At 40.5% G+C, this 27,188-nt stretch overlaps 1 protein-coding gene across 1 annotated transcript; it reads left to right on the top strand.

Annotated features, from left to right (window-relative positions):
* Positions 1 to 796: 796 nt before the first annotated feature.
* FAM170A (family with sequence similarity 170 member A) lies at positions 797 to 8,105 on the top strand. The gene is made up of 3 exons (XM_049868548.1): positions 797 to 866; positions 6,364 to 6,504; positions 7,306 to 8,105. The coding sequence occupies exons 1-3, from the start codon at positions 797 to 799 to the stop codon at positions 8,103 to 8,105; spliced, it is 1,011 nt and encodes a 336-aa protein (XP_049724505.1).
* Positions 8,106 to 27,188: the final 19,083 nt, after the last annotated feature.

Here is a 27,188-nt window from a genome sequence, read left to right as displayed (position 1 = left end):
ACCAGACTGAGTCCAGTACAACCAGATGGTGCCCAGCTACCACCACTGACTGCTTTGACAGGGATCACAATAGAGGGTTCCAGACAGAGCTGGAGAAAAATATAGAAAAAAATTCTAACTAATAAAAAAGACCAGAGTTACTGATCTGACAGAGACTGGAGAAATCCTGAGAGTGTGGCCCCTGTATACCCTTTTAGATCAGTAATGAAGTCACTCTGGAGGTTCACCTTTTTGTCAAAGATTAGACAGGCCCATAAAACAACAAGACTAAATGGGCACACCAGCCAGCCCAGGGGCAAGGATTAGAAGGTAGGAAAGCTGGTAATAGGGAACCCAAGGTCAAGAAGGAAGAGTACTGACATGTCATGGGGTTCTTCATCAATGTCATAAAACAATATATAGTAACTTTTAATTAGAAGCTAGTTTGTTCTGTAAACCTTCATCTAAAGAACACTGAAAAAAAAAAAAAAGGAAAAAGAAAAGAATATGTTGTCTCTGCAGTTGCAGATACTGCATTGGACCTGGATCTACAGAATGCTCTGATGTCATCCTTGAGATCAGAGAATCCTGCTGCCAGCCTTGTGAACTTTGAACCTTAACAGCCCTGTAGTGTGGTGAGCACCGGGCAGTTTTGCTGGTTCACTAAGTGGTTTGAGTTCTTCAGTCATTTAGGAGACTTGACTAGTTTCATTTGTATTGAATCCTTTCAACAAATTCAATGAGAACCAAGGAGGGCCAACTGTAGGGAAAAGGACAAGCTAGGACATTAGGCATCTTCTAAGGGATCCTTGGTGTTATGAAACGACGACAAAAGAGGAAACATCTGGAAAATGAAGAGTCCCACGAAACTACTGAGAAGGGAGGAGGTATGTGCTGGGCAACCTGCCTGGGATACAAATGTTGCTGGCCAGCTTGAGAAAGGTAGAATTAAGGAGAACGAGTGGAGAACTAGGAAGCAGGGAAGAGAGAGACCCGGAATGGGCTGTTGCTGCCATATCTATCCTAAGGGTATCACTGCTCTAAGAGGTCCCGAAAGTCCATATGCCCCACACTATGCCAGGCTGACGCCTCTGCTAGGGCTGCTTGTACCTGGGGCTCCGCCAGACATGTAGGAGGCTGCATCCCATGTACACAGACTCAGAATTGAAGCTTTTTGAGTCCCCTTATTCTCTTTATTTGGTCTTTCCTGGGGACACTGAGGGGTGTGTGTGCATGTGTGTGTGTGTGTAAAAGATGTTGACAAAGATCTATTAGTTACCAAAGAAGAAAGAAGCCCAGTGAGGCGAGGGCTTTATTGAAAATACCTTGAGAAGTGAAATGCTTGTTAGACAGTAGAGTAAGGGTTTGTTTAGGGATGGGGTCATATTGAAAGCATGGAGATTTTCCTCCTCTTCCCTTCTCTTCCCCTCACACTTAAGGAGACATTGTCCCTGTGTGTGGGGAAGAGTCGGGAAAATGGGGGTGGAGTGGTTAGCAGATATGAAGTCTGCATGGCTAACTTCCTATCACCATGCCTGGATCTGGGCAACACTCAACACATGTAAGGGTGTGCACAGAATTCTTGTTAAGTGTCTTCCATGAGAGAGGCATACACCCATATACTCTGATAAAGAAAAATAATCACACACCTCCACATGCAACTTCTCTATTAAAACACACAGTACAAGTATAGTTATATACACACACCGCACCTATTCAGGAAACCCTGCTGGCATAGTGATTAAGTGCTATGGCTGCTGACCAAAAGGTCGGAAGTTCAAATCCACCAGGTGCTCCTTGGAAACTCTATGGGGCAGTTCTACTCTGTCCTATAGGGTCACTATAAGTCGTCATTGACTCAATGGCAGTGGGTACAGGGTATACCTATTCAACATCCCCATACAACCCATGTGCATCACAGCCCTCTCTTCCCACGTTAAACTCTGGAGATATACATAGTTGTTGTTGTGTGCCTTTGGGTTGATCCCGAACTATAGCAACCCTTTTGGGCACAGTAGAGCTGCCCCATAGGGTTTCCAAGGCTGTACTTTTTATGTTAGCAGACTACCACATCTTTCTCCCATGGAGCAGCTGGTGGGCTCAAACCACTGACCTGTCAGTTAGCAGCAGAGGTCGAACATGTTATAAGTCAGGGAATTCCTGAATACATACATGAGTACATATATATATGAAAAAAGTTTCCATTGAGCTGATTCCGACTTATAGTGACCCCGTGTATTTCAAAATAAAACTATACTCCATAGGTTTTCAAGGCTGTGACCTTTCAGAAGCAGACTGCCAGGACTTTCTTCTGAGGCACCTCTGGGTGGATTAGAACAACTAAACTTTATTATTATTATTTTTTAATTATTGTACTTTAGATGAAGGTTTACAGGACAAAGTGGTTTCTCATCAAATAATTAGTACACATATTGTTTTGTGACATTGGTACCAAAGCTGTGACATGCCAACACTCTCCCTTCTTGACCTTGGGTCCCCAGTCACCAGCTTTCCTGTCCCTTCCTGCCTTCTAGTCCTTGGTCCTGGGCTGGTGTGCCCATTTTGTTTTATGGGCCTAATCTTTGGCTGAAGGGTGAATCTCAGGAGTGACTTCATTACCGAGCTGAAAGGGCGTGTGGGGGCCATACTTTTGGGGTTTCTCCAGTCTCTGTCAGGCTTTTTTTGTGAGTTAGAATTTTGTTCTGTATTCTTCTCCAGCTCTGTCTGGGACCCTCTATTGTGATCCCTGTCAGAGCAGTCAGTGGTGGTAGCTGGGTACCATCTAGTTGTGCTGGACTTAGTCTAGTGGAGGCTGTTAAGCCACTGAATTTTTTTTTTTCTTTTCCTTTTAATTGCACTTTAGATGAGGGTTTATGGAGCAACTAGTTTCTCATTAAATGATAAATACACGTATCATTTTGTGATGTTGGTTTCCAACACCATGACGTGTCAACATTCTCCCCTTCCTGACCTTGGATTCCCCTTTGCCAACTTTCCTGTCCCCTCCTGCCGTCTAGTCCTTGGCACTGGGCTGGTGTACCCATTCTGTCTCGTTTTGTTTTTTTATGGGCCTGTCTAATCTTTGGCTGAAGGGTAAACCTCCAGAGTGACTTCATTACTGAGCTGAAAGGGTGTCTGAGAGCCATACTCTAGGGTTTTCTCCAGTTTCTGTCAGACCAGAAAGTCTGTGTGTGTGTGTGTGTGTGTGTGTGTGTGTGTGTGTGCATGAGTTTGAATTTTGTTCTACATTTCTCTCCAGCTCTGTTCAGGACCCTGTATTGTCATCTCTGTCAGGGCAGTCAGTGGTGGTAGCCAGGCACCATCTAGTTGCGCTGGACTCAGTCTTGTGTAAGTTGTGGTAATTGTGGTCCATTAGTCCTTTGGACCAATCTTTCCCTTGTGTCTTTGGTCTTCTTCTACAGATGGGGAGAGACCAGTGGAGTGTCTTAGATGGCCGCTCACAAGCTTTTAAGACTCTAGATGCTACTTATCAAACTAGAATTTAGAACATTTTCTTTATAAACTATGTTATGCCAATCGAGCTAGATGTTCCCTGATGCCATGGTCCCCACAGCCTTCAGCCCAGTAATATGGTCCCTCAGGGAGTTTGGCTGTGTCTATGGAGTGTCCATGGCCTTGTCTTGTACAAGTTGTGCTGGCTTCCCCAGTATTGTGAACTGTCTTAACCCTTTACCAAAATTACCGCTTATCTATGGTCTATTTAATGTTTTTCCCTCCTTATCCCTCCCTTCCCTAATAACCATCAAAGATTGTTTCTTTTCGAGTGTAAATCATTTCATGAGTTTTTACATAGCTTGTGGTCCCATACAAATATTTATCCTTTTGTGATTGATTGTTTCATTCAGCATAATGCCCTCCAGATTCATCCATGTTGTGAAATGCATCAAAGATTCATCATTGTTCTTTACTGTTGTGTAGTATGCCATTGTGTGTATGTACCATAGTTTACCCATTCATCTATTGATGGACACTTAGGTTGTTTCCATCGTATTGCTATTATGAACAATGCTGCAATGAACATGACTGTGCATATGTCTATTCGTGTGACAGCTCTTATTTCTCTAGGATACATTCCTAGGAGTGAGATTGCTGGATCATATGGTATTTCTATTTCTAGCTTTTTAAGGAGGTGCCATATCATTTCCCAAAATGGTTGTATCATTTTGCATTCCCACCAGCAGTGCATAAGAGTTCCAATATCCCTGCAGCCTCTCCATCATTTGTTATTTTCTATTTTTTTGATTTGTGCCAGTAATGTCAGGGTGAGATGGTATCTCATCATGGTTTTAATTTGCATTTCTGTAATGGCTAGTGAACTCGAGCATTTTCTCATGTATCTGTTAGCCGCTTGAATGTCTTCTTTGGTGATGTGTCTGTGCATATCTTTTGCCCATTTTTTAATTGGATTATTTGTCCTTTTGTTGTAGAGGTGTTGGATTTTCTTGTAGATTTTAGAGATTAGACCTTTGTCTGATTTGTAATAGCCAAAAAATTTTTCCCAGTCTGTAGGTTATCTTTTTACTCTTTTGATGAAGTCTTTTGATGAGCATCAGTGTTTAATTTTTAGAAGATCCCAGTTATCTAGTTTATCTTCTGGTGTTTTTGTACTGTTAGTTATGGTTTGTTAATACCATGTATTAGGGCCTCTAGTGTTGACCCTATTTTTTATTCTATGATCTTTATAATTTTTGGTTTTATATTTAGGTCTCTGATCCATTTTGAATTAGTTTTTGTGTATGGTGTGAAGTATGGGTCCTGTTTCATTTTTTTGCAGATGGACATCTAGTTTTGCTAGCACCATTTGTTAAAAAGGCTGTCTTTTCCCATTTGATGGACTTTGGGCCCTTGTCAAAGATCAGGTGACCATAGGTGGATGGATTTACATCTGGGTTCTCAATTCCATTCCACTGGTCAATGTATCGGTACCAGGCTGTTTTGATGACTGTAGATGTGTAGTAGTTTCTGAGGTCAGGTAGTGCAAGTCCTCCTACTTTATTCTTTTTCTTCAGTAGTGCTTTACTCATCCAGGGCCTTTTCCCTTTCCGTATAAAGTTAATGATTAGTATTTCCATCTCTTTAAAGAATGCTGTTGGTATTTGGATTGGGATTACATTGTGTTTGTAGATTGCTTTGGGTAGAATTGACATTTTCAGAATGTTCAGTCTATCTCTCCATGAGCATGGTATATTTTTCCATTTATTTAAGTCTCTTTTGGTTTCTTGCAGTAGCATTTTGTAGCTTTCTTTGTATAGGTCTTTTACATCCCTTGAGCCACCAACGTTTTTGTTAGTAGTCAAGGGCCATCCAGGGATGGATATATATATAGGAGGTATATGTGTATGTTGGAGATATTTATAATATGTATGTTGGAGATATTTATAGATATGTATGTTGGAGATATATATGTGTATGTTGGAGATATTTATATATGGATATGTATATATATATAAAACTGTCACACAAACACAGCTATCCTAAATACCTCTAGAAGAACAAGTTATATGCCTTAAACAGCACATTCATCACACATTGTGCAATTATATTAGAATCACTTTTCACAAACCACAATAAAACACATATTCACCACAATCCCCTTATTATTGTTGCCAGTAAAATACAGGATGCCCAGTAAAATTTGAATTTCAGAACAACAAATAAATTTTTAGTATAAGTGTGTCCCAAATATTGCATGGAACATACTTACATCAAAACAAAATTTCATTGTTTATTTAAAATTCAAATTTAACTGGGCATTCTGCATTTTTATTTATTAAATTTGGCAACCCTACATGTTATATACTTACCATCAGCTGTCATATCATATACTTACCGTACTTTTGTTTAGTGTCTATCTTTCCTCTTAGAATGAAAACTCCATGAAAAGAGACTTTGTCTTGTTCCGTATTATCAGAGCCTAGAATAGTAGAATAATGTCTGTTACATAGTAGTTGCTCACTAAATATTGGTTGAATGAATGAATCAAGCCACAACATACAATCAAGAAAAGTTGGATAATTCATGAGTTGTTAACTCACACCCTCTCCATAGACACAGATACGCACCCTCATACTATACACACCACATAGACACCATGCTTATCCAAGGCTTAGCTGACACATGTCACTCTCACACTTCAGAGATATTCACGGTTACTACACAGGCCTACATTCCTAATAATATACTAATAAATTATAATTAAATACTGGGGTATCCACCAGGAGCCAGACTGTAAGCCTCAGGTGAATGTGTAGATTCACTGCACCTGCAATATGTCAGACACTCAGTGAATATTTCTTGGATGGATGAATGATACATAAAAATGCCCAATCCACTGTATTTCTGCAGCTTTTATACTTTTCTCAGGAATCTCAAAGTCCCAAGAGGATGCCCCTAAGCCTGGATCCACTGGGGTGGCCGTACGTTGGAGCCTGGGGGTAGGAGAGGTCTCCTCTGCCTCTGAATACTTCTCCTGTGTTTCTTCTCCACACAAGCTCATCCATGGTGGTAAGAGTATGGGGATCCTTGGGTGCTGGATTCTTGGTTGTGGGACAGGAGGTACACAGGTCCAAGGGAAACCCAGCGTAAGACTTAGAGAAATCTTAGGGCAATCAGAGGGGATCAGGGCTCTGTCAAGGATATGTTAACAGATCACGGATATGAATTCAATGAAAGGTAGCATGAGAGCTGGTGGGAGCACAGTGGGGAGTCTGGGTGAATGGGCCAGACAGATCTAGGTTTGCAGTGTAGGGCAGAGGAGCCAGATTAAGCACCTTCAGTGGGGCTGTGTGGGCTTTACCTTTGCCTTCCAGAGAAGAACAGAATTCCTCAGCACATGCCTCCAGCACTGCAGCAGGACCATCCAGCTCAGACCCACACCTCACGCTTATACCCCCACTCCACACACATCCATTCCTGGTACACTCAGAAAACCCAAACGTATAACCCACAATGCAACCTTCTCCTATACCACAGCCCATGTTCCACAAGTCATACACCAATGATATCATAAGCCCACATCTTTCTCATAGCACATACACCCCACAAAAGTTCCACACGCACTACACCCCTCCCTATCATACTCCACATAACTATTCACAGACACACCTCCAGTATTCCTACATACAAATGGAAGCCTTTGGTGACACCAGATACACCATCCCGTAATGTGAACAACAAATACCAAGCTCATTATTTAACTGCATTACACCACATTCCCTTTTTCCTATACCACACATATTCACTTATGTTACCTCAGCTTTTGGCATACTCCACACATTTCCTTATATTTCCAATTTTTTTCCCCAGGAGTCCAAAGAATACATCGAGATAGTCCCTGGCCTAGATCACCCCTAGCCCAGGTTCAGGAACGAGGAGAGATTCCTCCTCCCTCACAGCATGTCTCCGTGTCCTCCCCTTCATCCTATAAGACCTGTGTGTCCTCTCTGTGTGTAAACAAAGAGGAAAGGGGCATGAAAATATACTACATGCAGGTACAAATGAAAAAAGGTGTGGCTGTCTCCTGGGAGCCAGAGAAAACCTCAGAGTCAGTAGATAAGCAGCCGAGGATGGAAGAAGTGATCCTTACTGAGGATGTGCGGGTAGGTACTCCCCCCTCTGATGTGTCCACCAGAAACCTCTTGTCTGACAGCGAGCCCAGCGGGGAGGAGAAAGAACATGAGGAAAGGGCAGAGTCAGACAGCCCACCAGGATCACCTGCAGTGGAGGAGAGACCCAGGGCCCAGACACCCGACTGGCTGGTGACCATTGAGAATGGCTTCAGGTGCATGGCCTGCTGCCGGGTCTTTCCCACCTTGGAGAACCTCCAGGAGCATGTGCAGTACGGGATCAGGGAGGGCTTCAGCTGCCACGTCTTTCATCTCACCATGGCTCAGCTGACAGGCAACGTGGAATCCGAGTGTACCCAGGAGGAGGAGGAGGAGGAGGAGGAGGAAGAGAAGGAGGAGGATGAGGAGGAGGAGCAGGAAGAGGAGCAAGAAGAAAATGAGGATGAGAACCAGCAGCCCACAAGAGAAGACCTTGGCATGAAGAGACCCTGGAGCCAATGTCCAGGCTGTGTGTTTCATTCTCCAAAGGACAGGAAGTGAGCGGGGGCTGGGTCTGCTTAGGAAGCTGTGCCTTCTCCAAGCCAGTACTGGTTCTCCCACCCTGGGTCATGCCTCCATAAGGGAGAGTTGGGGGCTTTATCCACTCAGGGAACAACTGATGTGTGTATGTGTTTGTGTATGTGTGTGTGTATGGGAGAGGGTGTAACTTGGGGTCCTTGTTTCTTGCCCAGGAATCTAATAGTCATGTCTGTAAGTTGGAATTTGTCCTGAGCTTTCCAGTTCCCACTGGAAGTTGTAAGAATTTCCAAGGGCTGATATAGCTGCTTCCTCATTAATAAGTGTTTTCTCTGTTTTGACCTCTGCACAGCAACTGAGATTCATGGGCCAGAAGATCTTTCAAAATGGTGTGAACTTCTCTTGGAGAGGTAAGGTCTGGGGCCCGCATAGTCTTCCGAGCCTACCCGAGAGAGCTTAGAATGATCTCGAGGAAGGGGCTGCAGGGGAATGCTGGGTTACTCTACAGCTACATCCAATTGTGGATACTCACAGCTTCTAAGGATTTACCTCAATTTACTTAAATGAGAAGGTGGAGTTTTGAGTGGGAACTCTCTCAGTGTCTCCATGATTGATCTAAACTGTAACTGATCTAAGAGGAAATACTGCCAGCAGCCCTTCTGGGCAGAGAGAGCTCAGCACAACTTCAAGGGCCAGAACTGGCCCAAAGAGAGGCCAGCAGTCCTAGTAGGATTAGAAGTTTGGGGCCTGAGAGTCTTTGGCTTGAGCTGACCTCTCATGTTAGACTATGGATATAGCCCTCTGGAAGAAAAGGAAATGTGGGGAAGGAATAATATGGAGACAAATTCCCCCAAATTTGGAAATGTTCCAGAGCCTTCATTTTACTGTAGTTGATCTGGGAACAAATTCCATGAGGTGTGAGGCTCTGAGCTGTAAGACAAAGGAGAAAGATAACTCTTGAAAGGCAACACTGACTAACAGAGCTCAGATGCCTTTTAGCCTCTTCCTGTTCTGCCTCATTTATTTTCTCATTGTCAGGGAGAAGAAAGGACCATGGAGATAGTAGCAGACATAATTCCAATGGCATGAAGGAGGATGAAGGGACTAGCTAGCACCCAAACAATAAAGATTGTTTTCCAAACTTTGCCTGGACATGTTCATCCATCCATCCATCCATTAACCATCCATCCATCCATCTACTCACCCATCCATCCATCCATCCATCTTCTTTCTGTCCATCTATCTAGTAGTTATAAACAAAGATTCACATCAGCACAAGAGATATCTGCCAGCCTTTTCCAGAGGTAGCAGCACCCAAGCTCCAGGGAATTGGTTAGGTTTCTATGTGAGTATTTTTCTAGGCTAGATACCATAGTTTACACAAGATCATGACAGACTACACAGAGTTCAGAACAGCACTTGGGAAGAAATAGGGAAATAGCTATGGAAGCTATGCCCAATGAGTCATAGTTGACAGCACTGAGAAGGATTAGGCTGAAGAAAGGTAGTTTGAGAGTGTGGTCTGTATAGCCCCCAAAGGTCTGGCCTGGAAGAGGGACTGTTAGTTGTGGCTACACAAAGAAATACCAGGAAACACTGGTTCCATACCAGTCATGGAGCAGGTTCCTCCTGAGATGGTGAGGCCCTGTTACGGTTTATAAATAGGTCAGATCAACACAATTAGGAAGTTGAGGAAGAAATTACTGTATTAAGGGTTTGAGCCAAAGAGCTCTGATATTTCCAGTTCTGATATTACTATTTCACTTTTAAATAAACTCTCAATTTGACCTGTCAATTATTTGGCCCCATCATCTCTAATGACCTTCATCCTCACACTGTTGCTTCCATCCACTAGAACAAGGGGTATCTAGGAGGCACTGGAGACTTATTTTTTAAAAAATATTTTATTTTTTGTTGTTGAAAATATACACAGCAAAATATGCACTAATTCACCAATTTATACAGGTACAGTTCTGTGACATTAATTACATTATTCAAGTTGTGTAAAACCATTCTCACCCTCCTTTTCCGAACTGTTGCTCTCCCATTAACATAAACTCACTGCACCCATAAGTTTCATATCGAACCTTTTGATTTGCTGTTGTCAATTTGACACCATATAGATATTGTTGTTGTCGTTAGGTGCTGTGGAGTTGATTCTGACTCATAGCGACCCTATGTACAACAGAATGGAACACTGCCTGATCCTGCACCATTCTCACAATTGTTATGCTTGAGCCCGTTGTTGCAGCCACTGTGTCAGTCCATTTCATTGAGGGTCTTCCTTTTTTTTTTTGCTGATCCTCTACTTTACCAAGCATGATGTCCTTCTCCAAGGAATGATCCCTCCTGATAATATGTCCAAAGTATGTGAGATGTATTCTTGCCATCCTTTCTTCTAAGGAACATTCTGGTTGTACTTCTTCCAAGACAGATATGTTCATTCTTCTGCCAGTCCGTGGTATATTCAATTTTCTTTGCCAACACCACAATTCAAAGGCATTGATTCTTCTTTGGCCTTCTTTATTCATCATCCAGCTTTATCATGCATATGAGGTGATGGAAATCACCATGGCTTGGGTCAGGCACACCTTAGTCTTCGAGGTGTCATCTTTGCTTTTCAACACTTTAAAGAGGTCTTTTGTAGCAGATTTGCCCAATGCAATACACCTTTGGATTTCTTGACTACTGCTTCCATGGGTGTTGATTGTGGATCCAAGTAAAATGAAATCCTTGACAACTTCGATCTTTTCCCTGTTTATCATGATGTTGCTTATTGGTCCAGTTGTGAGGATTTTCATTTTCTTTATGTTGAGGTGTAATCCGTACTGAAGGCTGTAGTCTTTGATCTTCATCAGTAAGTGCTTCAAGCCCTCTTCCCTTTCAGCAAGCAAGGTTATGTCATCTGCATATCGAAGGTTGCTAAAGAGTCTTCCTCCAATCCTATGGCGTGTTCTTCTTCATATAGTCCAGGTTCTCGGATTATTTGCTCAGCATACAGATTGAATAAGTATGGTAAAAGAATACAACCCTGACACACACCTTTCCTGACTTATATAGATAGTTCTTTGGAAAAGCACAATGCTCAAGGCAGACAGCCTTCACTAATTAAACTGAACTATTGTTTGAAGACTATTTTGATGCCTGCAGTTGTTTCTGGTCTTAAGGGTGAGAGGGAAGTAATGTGTCTTTCTACTCTAAATAGGAGGCCAAAGCCAGGCCTCAAAAGAATTCACAAAATCAAAAGAAGAAAATAATTGGAAGTTCAATGATTTTGTCCATTTTAGCGGAATAATATCTCACTCCAAAGACCTGTGAATTTTTTTGAAGACCTGTAAGAGGTCGTCTTCCATGGGCTTTACTGAATCAATCACGGTCCTGGTGATTTGGCATTGTCATTATTATTTCAACAATAAAAACCAGCTTCCTAACTGGTTTCATACTTCCTAGTCTCTTCTGGGATACAATCTGCATATCCACATCTTTTGCCTCAAGATCCTCCTAGTTCCTCCTTTAACTGTCGTTCCAAAGAATTTAGAATTTGAGGCTTTATTTTAACCCTTCCTTTATACTCACACCACCCTCTGATGGATTCCACTCAGTCACCGATAACTATTTTGTACACCATAATCTATACCCCCATTCCTTTTCACCTGCAGTTGAGCCCATCAGGAATTATCTCTTTCTCTCTCTTTTCCTAGATCTTTATAGAGTCGATATGAGTCAGAAATGACTCTATGGCAATGGTTTTTTTTGAAGGTGCATTGTTCCTGCTCCTTTCTTTGAAATGTTTTTGATGGTTCTCTTCCACCGACTGCTTCAAAGACTTATGGCTTATTCTACATAAATGAATAGGACATTGGTTATAAAAATGAGAGTTCTTATTGCTGTTCCTGCTGGGATGGAGACTTCCCTGTGGACATGGTCAAATGAGGGCCTGTAGGTCAGATTAGAGTGTGGCAGGAAGCAGTTCTTCATGTGCTGGAATATTCTTTCCTACCATAGACTAGGGAATCAAGCCCTGTGACTTGAACACTTTTCTGACTAAGACAAGTGCACATATGGATCAAACCAGATCCTCTTTGACAAAACAGATTTTGAAGACTGTGAATCCCTGCTTAGTGCAAGGTAATCTCAGAGCAGTTTGAAGTCATAGTTGAGCTCATCTTTGAATTTAAACTATTGGTAGGATTCCAGTAAAGTTGATGTAACTAAACTCCCTTCCATGAAATCCACTTAAATGAACTAGAACAGTAAATGAAAATATATGGGGATTTTTCACAAATAGGGAATTCCACAACTCATGCAACACAAACTATCTGGGAGGTACAGTAGAGAGTAAGGGGTATTTTTCCTAGTAGCTTCTGGTAAAGAGTTCCCTCTTTGATAAGAAGGGAGAGATTCATGGTGAGAAATCCTCGCCCCTTTCAACTTGTTTTTGAATGTAGAAGTTTGAAGATGTAATTCTTACAGCTAGGACAACCATATTTCAGACATGAGGGGATAACCAAGAAAATTGCAGAAAAGCCCACAGTGACCTATCATCCTTTAGCCTCTTAAATCTGTGCTTTATGAAACAGTAAATGCCATTATTTTGAAAGTCACTTTTACTTGGATAAAGCATATTAATATAAAATCTGCGGCAGACACATTGCTACATGCATAAGAAATCGTATGCCTTTCATCCTGGGTGTTGGGTATTAGCTAAGTTATATTTCCCATCTTCTTTTACATTTAAATCTGTGGGTGGTGCATTTGGTTAAGTGCTCGACTGCTAACCAGAAGATCGGTGGTTTGAATCCCCCCCAGAGGTGCTTTGGAAGAAAGCCCTGGAGATCTTCTTCTGAAACGTCATAGCCTTGAAAACCTCATGGAGTGTACTACTCTGCACACAAATGGAGTTGCCATGAGTTGGAGTGGACTAGAGAGCAACTTTTATTTTTTTACAATTAGGTGGGACTGTGTGACTGAGTTATCCTGTGGAATGTGGTACAAGTGATATATGCCATACTTCTCGGCTTGCCCCTAAAATCTTCCCACATGATTCTTCAAGCCTCTCTCTCCTTCCTTTTTGCTGGATGGATACAAAGGATCCATGGGGACTTCGAATTCTTGAAAGATAGAGCGTTCAAAAGTGAGGCACCTAAGGTGCCTTGTGCAGGTATAAAACGCTTAGTGGAATGGACACAGAATGAGCTGCAGGCAAGCATTCTCTTTGCCTACCTGAGTTTCCCCAAGTGTCTGAGATTGGGGTGGTGGCTGGAGTAGATGGTCAAGTGCAGACTGGGTAGTCTTTTGATACTGATTCTGTTCTAGGGCATGTAGTTCTCTAAGGACAGTTTTCCTTGTCCTTGGCCATACTGGCCTCTCTTCCTCAACACATCCCTCCCTCTCTTTCCAACCTCCCAGTACAGGAAATACTTTTCAGAATTGAGGTAGGATCTATTGTTTGTTCACAGAAACCTTTCCTGTTCTACTGTGGCTTCTGCTCTTGACGTTCCAAAACCAAGAATTTTCCTTTTTTTCTCCCTTACTGCTATCATTCTGAATGCAGTGTACTCAGTGGCTAGCTGACTGAATGGTCTTAGGAAAGACAGACGCTGGCTTGGCTATTTATTGATGAGTTTCCTGGATTCTCCCTTGTCATGTTCTTTCCTGAAAATATTGTCATGTGAGATGTTCCCACTTCCCAGACTTCTATTTTCTCGCTTCATTTCTATTCTATCTTCTCTTCCTTGCAGAATGGTCTGCTGACTCATGGGGGTAGATCCAAAGATAGAAAGAAATACCAGTGATTAGCAAATAACAACAGACACATATCAGGAAACCATCAAAAACATTTATCCTGCCACATTTAAAAAATGAGGCAAGCAAAAATATTGCCAGTTTCAGTGTAAAAATTGAAATATTATAGAAATTGAGTAAAAACTAATTTTTCTCTACTCCTCCCCCAATTTATTCCCATTCTCAAAATTAACATGATTAACCATTCGATCCTGCATGTGTCTGTCAGTTTGTTGTACTGTAGGGGCTTGTATGTTGCTACGATGCTGAAAGCTATGCCAATGGTATTCAAATACTAGCAGGGTCACCCATAGCAGGCAGGTTTTAACTGAGCTTCCAGACTAAGACAGACTAAGAAGAAGGACCTGGCAGTCTACTTCTGAAAGGAATTAGCCAGTGAAACCTTTATGAATAGTAATGGAACATTGTCTGATACAGTGCTGGAAGATGAGTTCCTAGATTGGAAGGCACTCAAAAGATGACTGGGGAAGAGCTGCTGCCTCAAAGTAGAGTCAACCTTAATGACTCGAATGGAGTAAAGCTTTCAGGACCTTCACTTGCTGATGCTGCATGATTCAAAATGAGATGTAACAGCTGCAAACATCCATTAATAATCAGAACCTGGAATGTACGAAGTATGAATCTAGGAAAATTGTAAATCATCAAAAATGAAATGGAACGCATAAACATCAACATCCTAGGCATTAGTGAGCTGAAATGGACTGGTATTGGTCATTTTGAACTGGACAATCACGTGGTCTACTATGCTGGGAATGACAGCTTGAAGAGGAATGACATTGCATTCATCATCAAAAAGAACACTTCAAGGTCTATGCTGAAGTCCAACGCTGTCAGTGATCAGATAATATCCATGTGCCTACAAGGAAGACCAGTTAATACAACTATTATTCAAATTTATGCACCAACCACTAAGGCTAAAGATGAAGAAATTGAAGATTTTTACCAGCTTCTGCTGTCTGAAATTGATTGAACATGCATTCAGGATATATTGATAATTACTGGTGATTGGAATGCAAAAGTTGGAAACAAAGAAGGATCGGTAGTTGGAAAATATGGCTGTGGTGATAGAAACAATGCTGGAAATTGAATGATAGAACTTTGCAAGACCAATGACTTCTTCATTGCAAATACCTTTTTTTCACCAACATAAATGGCAAATATACACATGGACCTTGCCAAATGGAATACACAGGAATCAAATCAACTACATCCGTGGATAGAAACTATGGAAAAGCTCAATATCATCAGTCAGAACAAGGCCAGGGGCCAACTGTGGAACAGTCCATCAGTTGCTCATATGCAAGTTCAAGTTGAAACTGAAGAAAATTAGAACAAGCCTACGAGAGCCAAAGTACGACCTTGAATATAACCCACCTAAATTTAGAGGCCATCTCAAAAATAGGTTTGATGTGCTGAACATTAATGGTGGAAGACTAGATGAGTTATGAAATGGCATCAAGGACATCACACATGAAGAAAGCTAGAGGTCATTAAAAAGACAGGAAAGAAAGAAAAGATCAACATGGATGTCAGAAGAGACCCTGAAACTTGGTCTTGCACGTCGAGCAGCTAAAGCAAAAGGGAGAAATGATGAAGTAAAAGGACTGAACAGAAGATTTCAAAGAGTGGCTCAAGAAGACATGTGCAAAGAACTGGAAATAGAAAACCAGAAGGGAAGAACACACTGGGCATTTCTCAAGCTGAAAGAAACGAAGAAAAAATTCAAGCCTCGAGTTCCAATAGTGAAGGATTCTATGGGGAAAATATTAAATGGTGCAGGAAGCATCAAACAAAGATGAAAAGAATACACAGTCATTATACTAAAAAGAATTGGTTGACCATCAACCATTTCAAGAGGTAGCATATTATCAGAAACCGATGATACTGAAGGAAGAATTCCAAGCTGCACTGAAGGCATTGGTGAAAAACAAGGCTCCAGGAATTGACGAAATATCAATTGAGATGTTTCAACAAACGGATGCAGTGCTGGAAGTGCTCACTTGTCTATGCCAAGAAATTTGGAAGACAGCTACCTGGCCAACCAACTGGAAGAGATCCATATTTATGCCTATTCCCAAGAAATGTGATCCAACAAAATGCAGAAATTATCAAACAATATCATTAATATCACACGCAAGCACAGTTTTGCTGAAGATTATTCAAAAGCGGCTGCAGCAGTATATTGACAGGAAACTGTCACAAGTTCAAGTTGGATTCAGAAGAGGATGTGGAACCAGGGATATCATTGCTGATGTCAGATGGATCCTGGCTGAAAGCAGAGAATGCCAGAAGGATGCTTACCTGTATTTTACTGACTGTGCAAAGGGATAAAACTGTGTGGGTCACAACAAATTATGGATAACATTGCAAAGAATGGGAGTTCCAGAACACTTAATTGTGCTCAGGAGGAACTTGTACATAGGTCAAGAGGCAGTTGTGGGACGGTGTGGTTTAAAGTCAGGAAATGTGTGCATCAGGGTTGTATCCTTTTACCATAGCTATTCAATCTATATGCTGAGCAAATAATCTGAGAAGCTGGATGATATGAAGAAGAATGGGGCATTAGGATTGGAGGAAGACTCATTAAAAACCTGCACTATGCAAATGACACAACCTCGCTTGCTAAAATTGAAGAGGACTTGAAGCACTTACTGATGAAGATCAAAGACCACAGCCTTCAGGATGGATTACACCTCAACATAAAGAAAACAAAAATCCTCACAACTGGATCAATAAGCAACATCATGCTAAACAGAGAAACGGATTTCATTTTACTTGGATCTGCAATCAACACCAATGGAAGCACCAGTCAAAAAATCAAAAGATGCATTGTGCTGGGCAGATCTGCTGCAAAAGACCTTTTTAAAGTATTCAAAAGAATAGATGTCACCTTGAAGACTAAGGTGAGCCTGATCCAAGCCATTGTGTTTTCAATCACACCATATGCATGCGAAAGCTGGTCAATGAATACGGAAGATGAAAAAAGAATTGATGCATTTGAATTGTGGTGTTGGTGAAAAATATTGAATATACCACAGACTGTCAGAAGAACGAACAAATCTGTCTTGGAAGAAGTACAACTAGAATGCTCTTTAGAAGCAAGGATGGCAAGACTTCATCTTACATACTTTGGACATGTTGTCGGGAGGGATCAGTCCCTGAAGAAGGATATCATCCTTAATAAACTACAGGGTCAGGGAAAAAGAGGAAGACCTTGAATGAGATGGATTGACACAGTGGCTGCAACAATGGGCTCAAGCATAACAACGATTGAGAGTATGGTGCATGACTGGGCAGTGTTTCATTCTGTGATACATAGGGAACTGACTCGATGGCACCTAACAACAACAGCCATTTGATATGCAGGCCTTCAAACTTCTTTTTTTATTGAACTTTAAGTGGAAGTTTACAGTTCAAGTCAGTTTCTCATACAAAGACTTATACACATATTGCTATGTGGCCATAGTTGCTATTCCTGTAATGTGAGTACACTCCTCCTTTCCACCTCGGATTTCCCGTGTCCATTCAACAAGCTTCTGTCCCTTTTTGCCTTCTCATCTCACCTCCAGACAGAAGCTGCCCATTTAGTCTCATGTATCTACTTGAGCTAAGAAGCACTCCCTTCACGAATATCATTTTATGTCTTGTAGTTCAGTCTAATTTTTGTCTGAAGATTTGGCTTGGCTTCAGGAATGGTTTTAGTTCTGGGCTAACAGATAGTCCAGGGGCCATGTCTTCTGAGGTCTGTCCAGCCTCAGTCAGACCATTAAGTCTGGTCTTTTTTCAAGAATTTGAGTTCTGCACCCCACCTTTCTCATGCTCCATCAGGGACCTCTGTTGTGATCCCTGTCAGAGTGGTCATTGGTGGTAGCCAGGCACCATCTAGTTCTTCTGTTCTCAGGCTGATGGAGTCTCTGGTTCATGTGACCCTTTCTGTCTCTTGGGCTAATATTTTCCTTGTGTCTTTGGTGTTCTTCATTCTCATTTGCTCCTGGTGGGTTGGGACAAATTGATGCATCTTAGATGGCTGCTTGATAGCTTTTAAGACCCTAAGATGCCACTCATCATAATGAGATGTAGAACATTGTCTTAAACTTTTTTATGCTAATTGACCTAGATTTCCACTGAAACCATGGTCCTCAGACCCCTCCCCCTCCCACTACTGCTTTGTCCCTCGAAGTGTTTGCTTGTATTCCAGAAGCTTCTTAGCTTTTGATTTAGTTCAGTTGTGCTGACTTTCCCTGTACTGTGTATTGTCCTTCCCTTCACATAAGATAATTCTTATCTACTATTTACTTAGTGAATACCCCTCTTCCTCCGTCCCCACCCTGGTAACCATCAAAGAATCTTTTCTTGTGTTTAAACATTTTCTTGATTTCTTACAATAGTGGTATCCTACAATATTTGTCCTTTGGCTACTGACTAATTTCACTCAGCACAATGCCTTGCAGTTTCACCCATGTTATGAGATGTTTCGCAGATTCATCACTGTTCTTTATCATTGTGTAGTATTCCATTGTGTGAATATACCACAATTTGTTTATCCATTTGTCTGTTCATGGGTACTTAAGTTGTTTCCATCTTTTTGCTATTGTGAACAGTGCTGTAATGAAAATGGGTGTGCATATACCTATTCGTGTGAGGGCTCTTATTCCTCTAGGATATATGTCAAAGAGTGAGATTGCTGGATCGTATGATGCTTCTATTTCTATCTTTTTAAGGATGCACCAAATTGACCTGGTAATCTGCTCTATTAAGATTACACTCTAGGAAACCCTGTGGGCCAGTTTTACTCTGTCGCATGGGGTCTTTATGAGTCAGAATCAACGTGACGGTACACAACAACAGATCTGCCCTGGTCTTTTTTTTTTTTTTTAAGGCCAGTGCCTGAATTACTCTCATTTGTAAAGATGTATAAGCAAGTCCCCACGTACATATGAAAGGCTCTGTCGAAGTCCACACGCAAAACCAGAGTCCATACTGGGCATGTTCAGGACTAGTAATATTTACATAAGCCAATATGACCTCTGTTTCACTTCCTGGTCATTAGTATTTAACCAGGGACAATGGAGCCAGATAGCACTAGTGGTGTGGTCAAGAACTATTAGAGCCAGGCTACAAGTTAACGGTAGTATTTGCAATCTGTTTAGGGAGACATGCTGGAGTTCTGGGTGACATATTTGAGTTATAAAGGGTTAGCTGAGACCCCACTCTGGGTTTCATGCAACCCAGGAGGCTATCAGACAGGTAGAACTATAGAGAACTGAGAATCCATCCTCCTTAAATGTCCCCCAGTCTGACATTCCTGGTTTGATTTGTCAAGTGCATAGCCTTTCAGTTTATCACAGTAAACTGTACCGTCTGTAAGGTGTATACAGTAAGAGAACTCATTTTCCCCATACCAACAAGCCAGTTCTACAGAAACCTGCCCCTCCCAATTATGTACCAGGTGCCATTCAGGTTCATCTGCCTGGAATATAGTCTTATCATATAATCCTCTATTTTCATGCAAATTGGTACAAAAAAATTGACATAGCACGCTTACAAAAACACTGGTAGAGGGGCAGTTGGCAAAAAAAATGTAGAACGTGTGCGTTATTTGAGTAAAAATACAGCAGTAATCAATCCCTCTATGACAAATTAATTTCTAACAGCTCATGTATTAGTATTGTTGAATTACAAGTATTTTTAGTACGTACTGGAGGTTCTGTGTGCTTTTTGTCTGACTTTGATGTTCACGATAAGAAATATAAGCAGTAGTTAGATACTGGTGGTTCAATTTCAAAATGAAAATTTCCTACTATACCTCTTTCAGGTTTCTGGGTACATACTGATTGTGGAGGGCTTCGAGAGCATAAAGCAGGCTGTTATCATTTTCAACTACCTGTCTGTTAAATCAATATTTTTTGATGTGTAACATAAACAAAATGTTTCTTTTAATTGTTTTTCAAGACTAGCAAGAGACTATAACTGTCGTTCATAACCTATGATTTACACATTTTTTATTCGCCAAAGCCACCTTACTACTTTCATTAAATAACAAAATGTTAGTAATTTAAATTTAGAACTGTTTTAAATTTAGAACTGTTGCTGTTTTATGAGTATAAATTCATATATATACATATATATATGGAGGCCTGGTGGCACATTGCTTACGAGCTCGGCTGCTAATCAAAAGGTCAGCAGTTCAAATCTACCAGCCACTCCTTGGAAACCCAATATGGCAGTTCTACTCTGTCCTATAGGGACTCTGTCAGTCAGAATTGATTCTGCGGCAACGGGTTTGGTGTATGTATGTGTGTATATATACTGTATTTTGGAGTTCTACAGAATATATCATCTGATGAACGGATTCATATTCTGAAAAAAAGTTTGAAAATTTCTACTCGGAAGATACAATCACTAAAACCACTTGATAACTACCCTGGTGGACAGAAACAAAACAAAGAATGCATGGTCCAAGTTGTATGTTGAAGACAGTTCCATCCTGTGATAGGCACCACCGCTGAGAGAAAGGGAGACTTCTTACCTCTTGCCAACCTGACACACAGATGGAATGGTTCTCCAGAGCCAAATGCATGGTCAGTGCATGAAACTAGAAAAGTAAGGTTGGGAAGGCACAAAATTTGGGCTTCATCTACATTAGAAAGAGTGCAAAACCAGTCTTAAAAAAAAAGCCCCAAAACCAAACCCATTTCCTTGGGGTAAATTCCAACTCATGGCGACCCCATGTGTGTCAGAATGGAACTGCTCCAAAGAGTTTTCTTGGCTGTAATCCTCATGGAAGCAGACCATCAGGCCTTTCTTCCACAGGACCATTGGATGGGTTTGAAACACCAATCTTTAGGGTAGTAGTTGACTGCAAAATATTTGTACCACTCAGTGACATTTTAATATGATGTTATCAACATGGTATAAATTTTGGCTACTTCCTGCCCGGCTTTAAATTTATGGTAAGGAATTAAAGCAGTTGCTTTACATGGCTCCAGCTATACTTTTCACCTTCCCATCCTTTCAATCCCTTCATTTTGGCCTACTAGAGATGGGCTTTAGATTCAGTGTCGAGCTACTCCTCTAAGTTATACAGTTATGATTTCCCAATTAAGGTAGTCCTTAAGAAGACAAGTACTTTTTACTAAGAAAGATCTTACACTGTTCCATTTTTTCTCCTTTTATTCCTCAAATAAGAGAACAATACGAGAAAAATGGAGGTAGCACTTTTTATTACGTGTTTTTAGTGGGGCTTCGAATCAGTTCGTTCCAGTTCAGCCCCTTGCTGAGAATTTGCATTTCGACCCACACCCTCATATACTGAATCAGAATCATCTGCATTTTAACAGGATCCCCAGGTGGTTCTTACACATAAGAATCACCTGGGATCTATAAGAATCACCTGGGGACTTGTTGAAAGGTACATTCCGATTCAGTATATCTGGGGTGGAAATGCAAATTGTCAGCAGGGTGTCAAACCAGAATGAACCAGCTCAAAGCCCTGGTTTTTAGTAACTAAGAAATAATTTAAGAATATGAACCACCTACTCATGCCCCTCCCATATCCATTCTTCTATGGTCAATAGCTATCTGCTTGATCTAGAATTCCTATGACACCAGTCGCTATTTTGTACAGACAATTGAATTCAGCAGTACTCGATTATTGTAAATGACATTGTAATTATTCTTGTCATTAACTGTTTTGTGTTAGATTATTTTTCCCTTAGTTTCACATAACTTGTCCTACTCTTAAAGTGCATTCTCTTAATGATAAAATTCAATGTCATTATGCTTTTTATACCACTTTTACATTGTATAATTACTTAAATGATACTGCAGCCAAATAATGTGTATACGAAAATATCAGTTAACCGTGAAGATAATTTTAATTTTTCTATTATTAAGTGTCTTTTGGTACACAGCTTTTTTTTCTTCTTCTTCATATGAATTCTCCCAGAAACAAATCCAGAGTTAAACACTTCAGTGCAATTCAGCCAACTAAAAATGTGGGCAATTATGACTAATTCACGGAGAAACTCTGGGAAGCAAAATCACCCCACTTGAAGGGAGAAGGAGCTGGAGCATTTAGATATGAACTCCCATCAGTCTGCTGGGGGCTGTTCCTGGGAAGGTATTAATCCCCTAATTTCTGCCCTGCTGTCTGCAGAAATCAGCCTCTATAACTTCAGAAGAGGAGCCTTGGGCTGAAAGGTGCAGATACTAGAAGCTGGAAGCCTGCCAGAGTACATCGAAAGATATGGGAGGAACATTAAACAAATGCCTGCAGAAGATAAGTGTCAAAAAAAAAATTTAGGGGGTTAGAGGTCATCTTAGCAATTAGGCGAGGTTAGTACTAAAAATCTCCCTCAACAAAGGCCTGATATGCACTCTTCTTTATTATTTTAATAATGATTGCTGGCTACCACTTATTAGGTAATTACTATGTGCCAGGTACTATGCTAAGCACTTAATATCCATTATCTCATTTAATGTCCACAGCAACCCTATTATTATCATCACCAATTTACAGATGAGGAAGCTGGAGGTCAGAGGAATTAATTTACTGAAGTGACAACTCCAACCCAGATCTCTCAGACCCCAAAATATATGTTCTTTCAGCCTCTCATTGCTTTCAAAGATCTGTAGATTGGCAGATGTATTTTCCTTAGCGTGGGTATGTAATCAGCTCTGGAAATCTACCGAAACTACACCACAGCCCACCGACCTTCAGAGAAAGCACTGCGTCTGCATATCTTTGAAATTCCAGTTGGTGCCATTTCAGACATTGAGAGGTTGCCCTGCCGTTCCTGCAGCTTGGAAATTTATGAGAAGCTCTCATTTAGCACTCTGCACCTGCCCCTTTCAGGTTAGCACTTAAACAACCGCAAGCATCCTTAATCACAAAACCATCTCTGCCCCTGTTTCCTTTCCCATCTGATTTCCATCCATACTGCCCAGTCATGAATGCGGAAGTTTATCTTTTGGAGCATCCTCTCAGTCTGACTTTTCTTTTACCTCTTCACATTCTACAATGCACTAAGTAGCAATTTTATTCTAAGATCTCCACTTAGAAATTTAAAATAAATTTTTTAAGAACATTTCAGTGTTAGAACTTCAAAGAGCTAAAGTACAGCCATTTTCTATCATAAACCTAAATTCTAATTCATTTTAAGCAGCTTTGGGGCAAAATAATATCTCATACACACTTGCATTTGGTTCCTTTTTACTCCAAAAGATTTACCAAATCTTTCTCAAAACCTTCAAACGTTAAGTCCTCTGATGCTATCACAGCCCATGTTAAATTACTTATATCAGACGAAAGGGCTATCATGGAGGGAAAACTTTCTGTGTTGTTTTACCAACTTAATTTGTAGACAAATGCTTTGAAGTAGATGACAGAAGAAATGTAAGTCCAGATAAGCCATGAAATAGGAAGACAGTCCAAGAATAAGCAATGGAAGTCAAATCCTAGTGCAACAAATTCCATGGAGAATACTGATATGCTTGTGGTGACATTTTCTAGTAATTGTTACCTTGTTAAACATTACATTTCCAAGATCAAAAAGCATAGTGATAAAACACACTCAGAAATGAAAAGCAAGAGGGCCCTGCTCACAGTAACTGTGGAAATTATAAATGGTACTGAGTGGCTACTAAGGAAGATAAGAGGCAAATTATTGCTTGGGGAATTTTGTTACCTTCTAACCACATGGTGTGTGGGTGTGGGTGTGGGGAAGGGGTGTCTGCCATGATTAGACTTCCTTTTTACACTTTGGTTGTGAGACACAAGTAAGTGTTGATCTAAATATAGATATAGACACACACATATTAAGAAAGTGTGTTTGGTCTATGCTAGAAAGAATCTTTGGTTCTTTCACTTAAACACAGGTGTGACTAGAGGTTTCCCCCACATCCTGCAACTAATTCCACAGAAGTGTTTTACCTTCCCCAAAATTCAGACTGAAGGGCTTCTAGGAGTGACCCCCCCTTCCCTGCAATACAGCTGTCTTCTTCTTTTAAAATATATAATGGGAAACCAAGAAAATTACAGCAATCTTTACATAAACATATATTGAAATGAAGTCATACATAGGAATTGTATTCATCTCTCTGATTTTGAGATTGCTTTTTTTTTCCCAAATGTTTGAGTAAATCTGAGTCATACACACACACACAGGCACACAGACACATACACACACTCACACTTCAATGGAGGAGGGAAGAGGAGACAGCAAGTAGTTTTAAGAGGCAGGAGCTGTCCTGACCTTTCTATAACATCTGAGGCAGAAATGGTTACCCATGACAAGGGTAAATCATAACTCCATTGCCTTATTTGAGGCCAGCTCAAAAGGCATGGCTCCCTCTGTTCTAGAACAGTAGCACTACACATTGAGCTGGTACAAGTTTGGATCAGAGAGATTACTTTGAAGAAGTTTGCAAGTACTGCGTATTCCCCATCTCTTACAGTGTGATCTAAGCCTCCTCAGATGGCGCATGCAGATCCTGGTGTAACTCATTTAATCATCACAGTTGTTAATCTTTTTCTTAGGATAAAGGAAAAAAAAAAATACTATTAATTGCATAGGGAGGTGTCCATAAAAAGGAATTTGACCAAAGGTCTCTGGAATACCCTTTCATCCTAATAAAGGTAGGAGACAGGAAGAGGAGAAGGTAAAGAAGACTAGGAGTCAAAAGCTGTGAGTTAGAAATTCTGTAATTGCCCCAGTCCCTACTGTTATTTACTCTGCCCCAGAATTCCTCAAATTCCATTTTAAGACCAATTATCTCCCACCAGCTTCTGTATGTGCCACATCCCTGTTCTACAGTGATAGCCCTTTCAGGACCTGAGGTAACTTAAAATAATACCAAAAAAAAAAAGTCTGCCTTGCAGAATCTTAGGAGAGTTCACTGATTTCATGTTCCTCTTACTGGAACTAAGGTATGGCATGGCAGCCTCTGGCCAAGTCTCATATAAGATAAAGGAAAAAAAAAAACAAAACTCACTGCTCCAACTAGCCTCAGTGACCTACCTAGTCTCACATGTGACACTGCCCATGCACAGAAGAATTTGATCTTACTGTTCATGTTGATGCTAGGATTACTCCCCTATATCCAGAATCGATATCTCAAACCCAAAGTCTATTAAATGGGGGAAAAGGCAGTCTCTTTAACAAATGGTGCTGGTATACCTGGATATCATCTGCAAAAAAAAAAAACAAGACCCATATCTCATACCATGCACAAAAACTAACTCAAAATGGATCAAAGACCTAATGTAAAATCTAAAATGATAAAGAACATTAAAAAAAATAGGGACAACTTTAAGAGCCCTAATACATGGTGTAAACAAAATACCAAACATTAATAACAATGCACAAACACCAGAAGAGAAACTAGATAACTGGGAGTTCCTAAAAAATCAAACACTAATGCTTATGATAAGACTTCACCAAAAGAATAAAAAGACAACCTACAGACTGGGAAAAATATTTTTGGCAATGGTAAATTTGATCAGTGTCTAATCTCTAAAATCTATAAGATATTGCAAAACCTTAACGACAAAAAGACAAATAATTCAATTAAAAAACAGACAAAGGATATGAACAGGCACGTCACCAAAGAAGACATTCAGGCACCTAACAGATACATGAGGAAATGCTCACAATCATTAGCCATTAGAGAAATGCAAATCAAAACTACAATGAGATACCATCTCACTCCCTCAAGGCTGGCATTAATCTAAAATACACAAAATAATAAATGTTGGAGAGGTTGTGGAGAGACTGGAACACTTATACACCGCTGGTGGGAATGCAAAATGGTACAACCACTTTGGAAATATTATGTAGAACTCCAAAATACAGTGTGTGTATACACACACACACACACACACACACACATATATAAGACAAACCTGTTGCCACCAAGTCAATTCCAACTCATAGTGACCCTGTAGGACAAAGTAGAGCTTCCACTTTGGGTTTCCAAGGAGTGGCTGATGGATTCAAACTGCCGACCTTTTGGTTAGCAGCTGTAGCTCTTAGCCACTGTGCCACTAGTGCTCCATATATATGTGTGTATGTGTGTGTTTATATATATACATGTATACAAGTTTTTTTAAGTATATATATGTATATATATGAATTTATACTCATAAAACAGCAACAGTTCTAAATTTAAAACAGTTCTAAATTTAAATTACTAACATTTTGTTATTTAATGAAAGTAGTAAGGTGGCTTTGGCGAATAAAAAATGTGTAAATCATAGGTTATGAACGACAGTTATAGTCTCTTGCTAGTCTTGAAAAACAATTAAAAGAAACATTTTGTTTATGTTACACATCAAAAAATATTGATTTAACAGACAGGTAGTTGAAAATGATAACAGCCTGCTTTATGCTCTCGAAGCCCTCCACAATCAGTATGTACCCAGAAACCTGAAAGAGGTATAGTGGGAAATTTTCATTTTGAAATTGAACCACCAGTATCTAACTACTGCTTATATTTCTTATCGTGAACATCAAAGTCAGACAAAAAGCACACAGAACCTCCAGTACGTACTAAAAATACTTGTAATTCAACAATACTAATACATGAGCTGTTAGAAATTAATTTGTCATAGAGGGATTGATTACTGCTGTATTTTTACTCAAATAACGCACACGTTCTACATTTTTTTTGCCAACTGCCCCTCTACCAGTGTTTTTGTAAGCGTGCTATGTCAATTTTTTTGTACCAATTTGCATGAAAATAGAGGATTATATGATAAGACTATATTCCAGGCAGATGAACCTGAATGGCACCTGGTACATAATTGGGAGGGGCAGGTTTCTGTAGAACTGGCTTGTTGGTATGGGGAAAATGAGTTCTCTTACTGTATACACCTTACAGACGGTACAGTTTACTGTGATAAACTGAAAGGCTATGCACTTGACAAATCAAACCAGGAATGTCAGACTGGGGGACATTTAAGGAGGATGGATTCTCAGTTCTCTATAGTTCTACCTGTCTGATAGCCTCCTGGGTTGCATGAAACCCAGAGTGGGGTCTCAGCTAACCCTTTATAACTCAAATATGTCACCCAGAACTCCAGCATGTCTCCCTAAACAGATTGCAAATACTACCGTTAACATGTAGCCTGGCTCTAATAGTTCTTGACCACACCACTAGTGCTATCTGGCTCCATTGTCCCTGGTTAAGTACTAATGACCAGGAAGTGAAACAGAGGTCATATTGGCTTATGCAAATATTACCAGTTCTGGACATGCCCAGTATGGACTCTGGTTTTGCGTGTGGACTTCGACAGAGCCT

The sequence above is a fragment of the Elephas maximus genome, chromosome 2 (genome assembly GCF_024166365.1).
Source record: "Elephas maximus indicus isolate mEleMax1 chromosome 2, mEleMax1 primary haplotype, whole genome shotgun sequence".
Taxonomy (NCBI): Eukaryota; Metazoa; Chordata; class Mammalia; order Proboscidea; family Elephantidae; genus Elephas; species Elephas maximus.
Note: the sequence above shows the minus strand (reverse complement) of the source record. Positions and strands in the feature narration are given on the sequence as shown.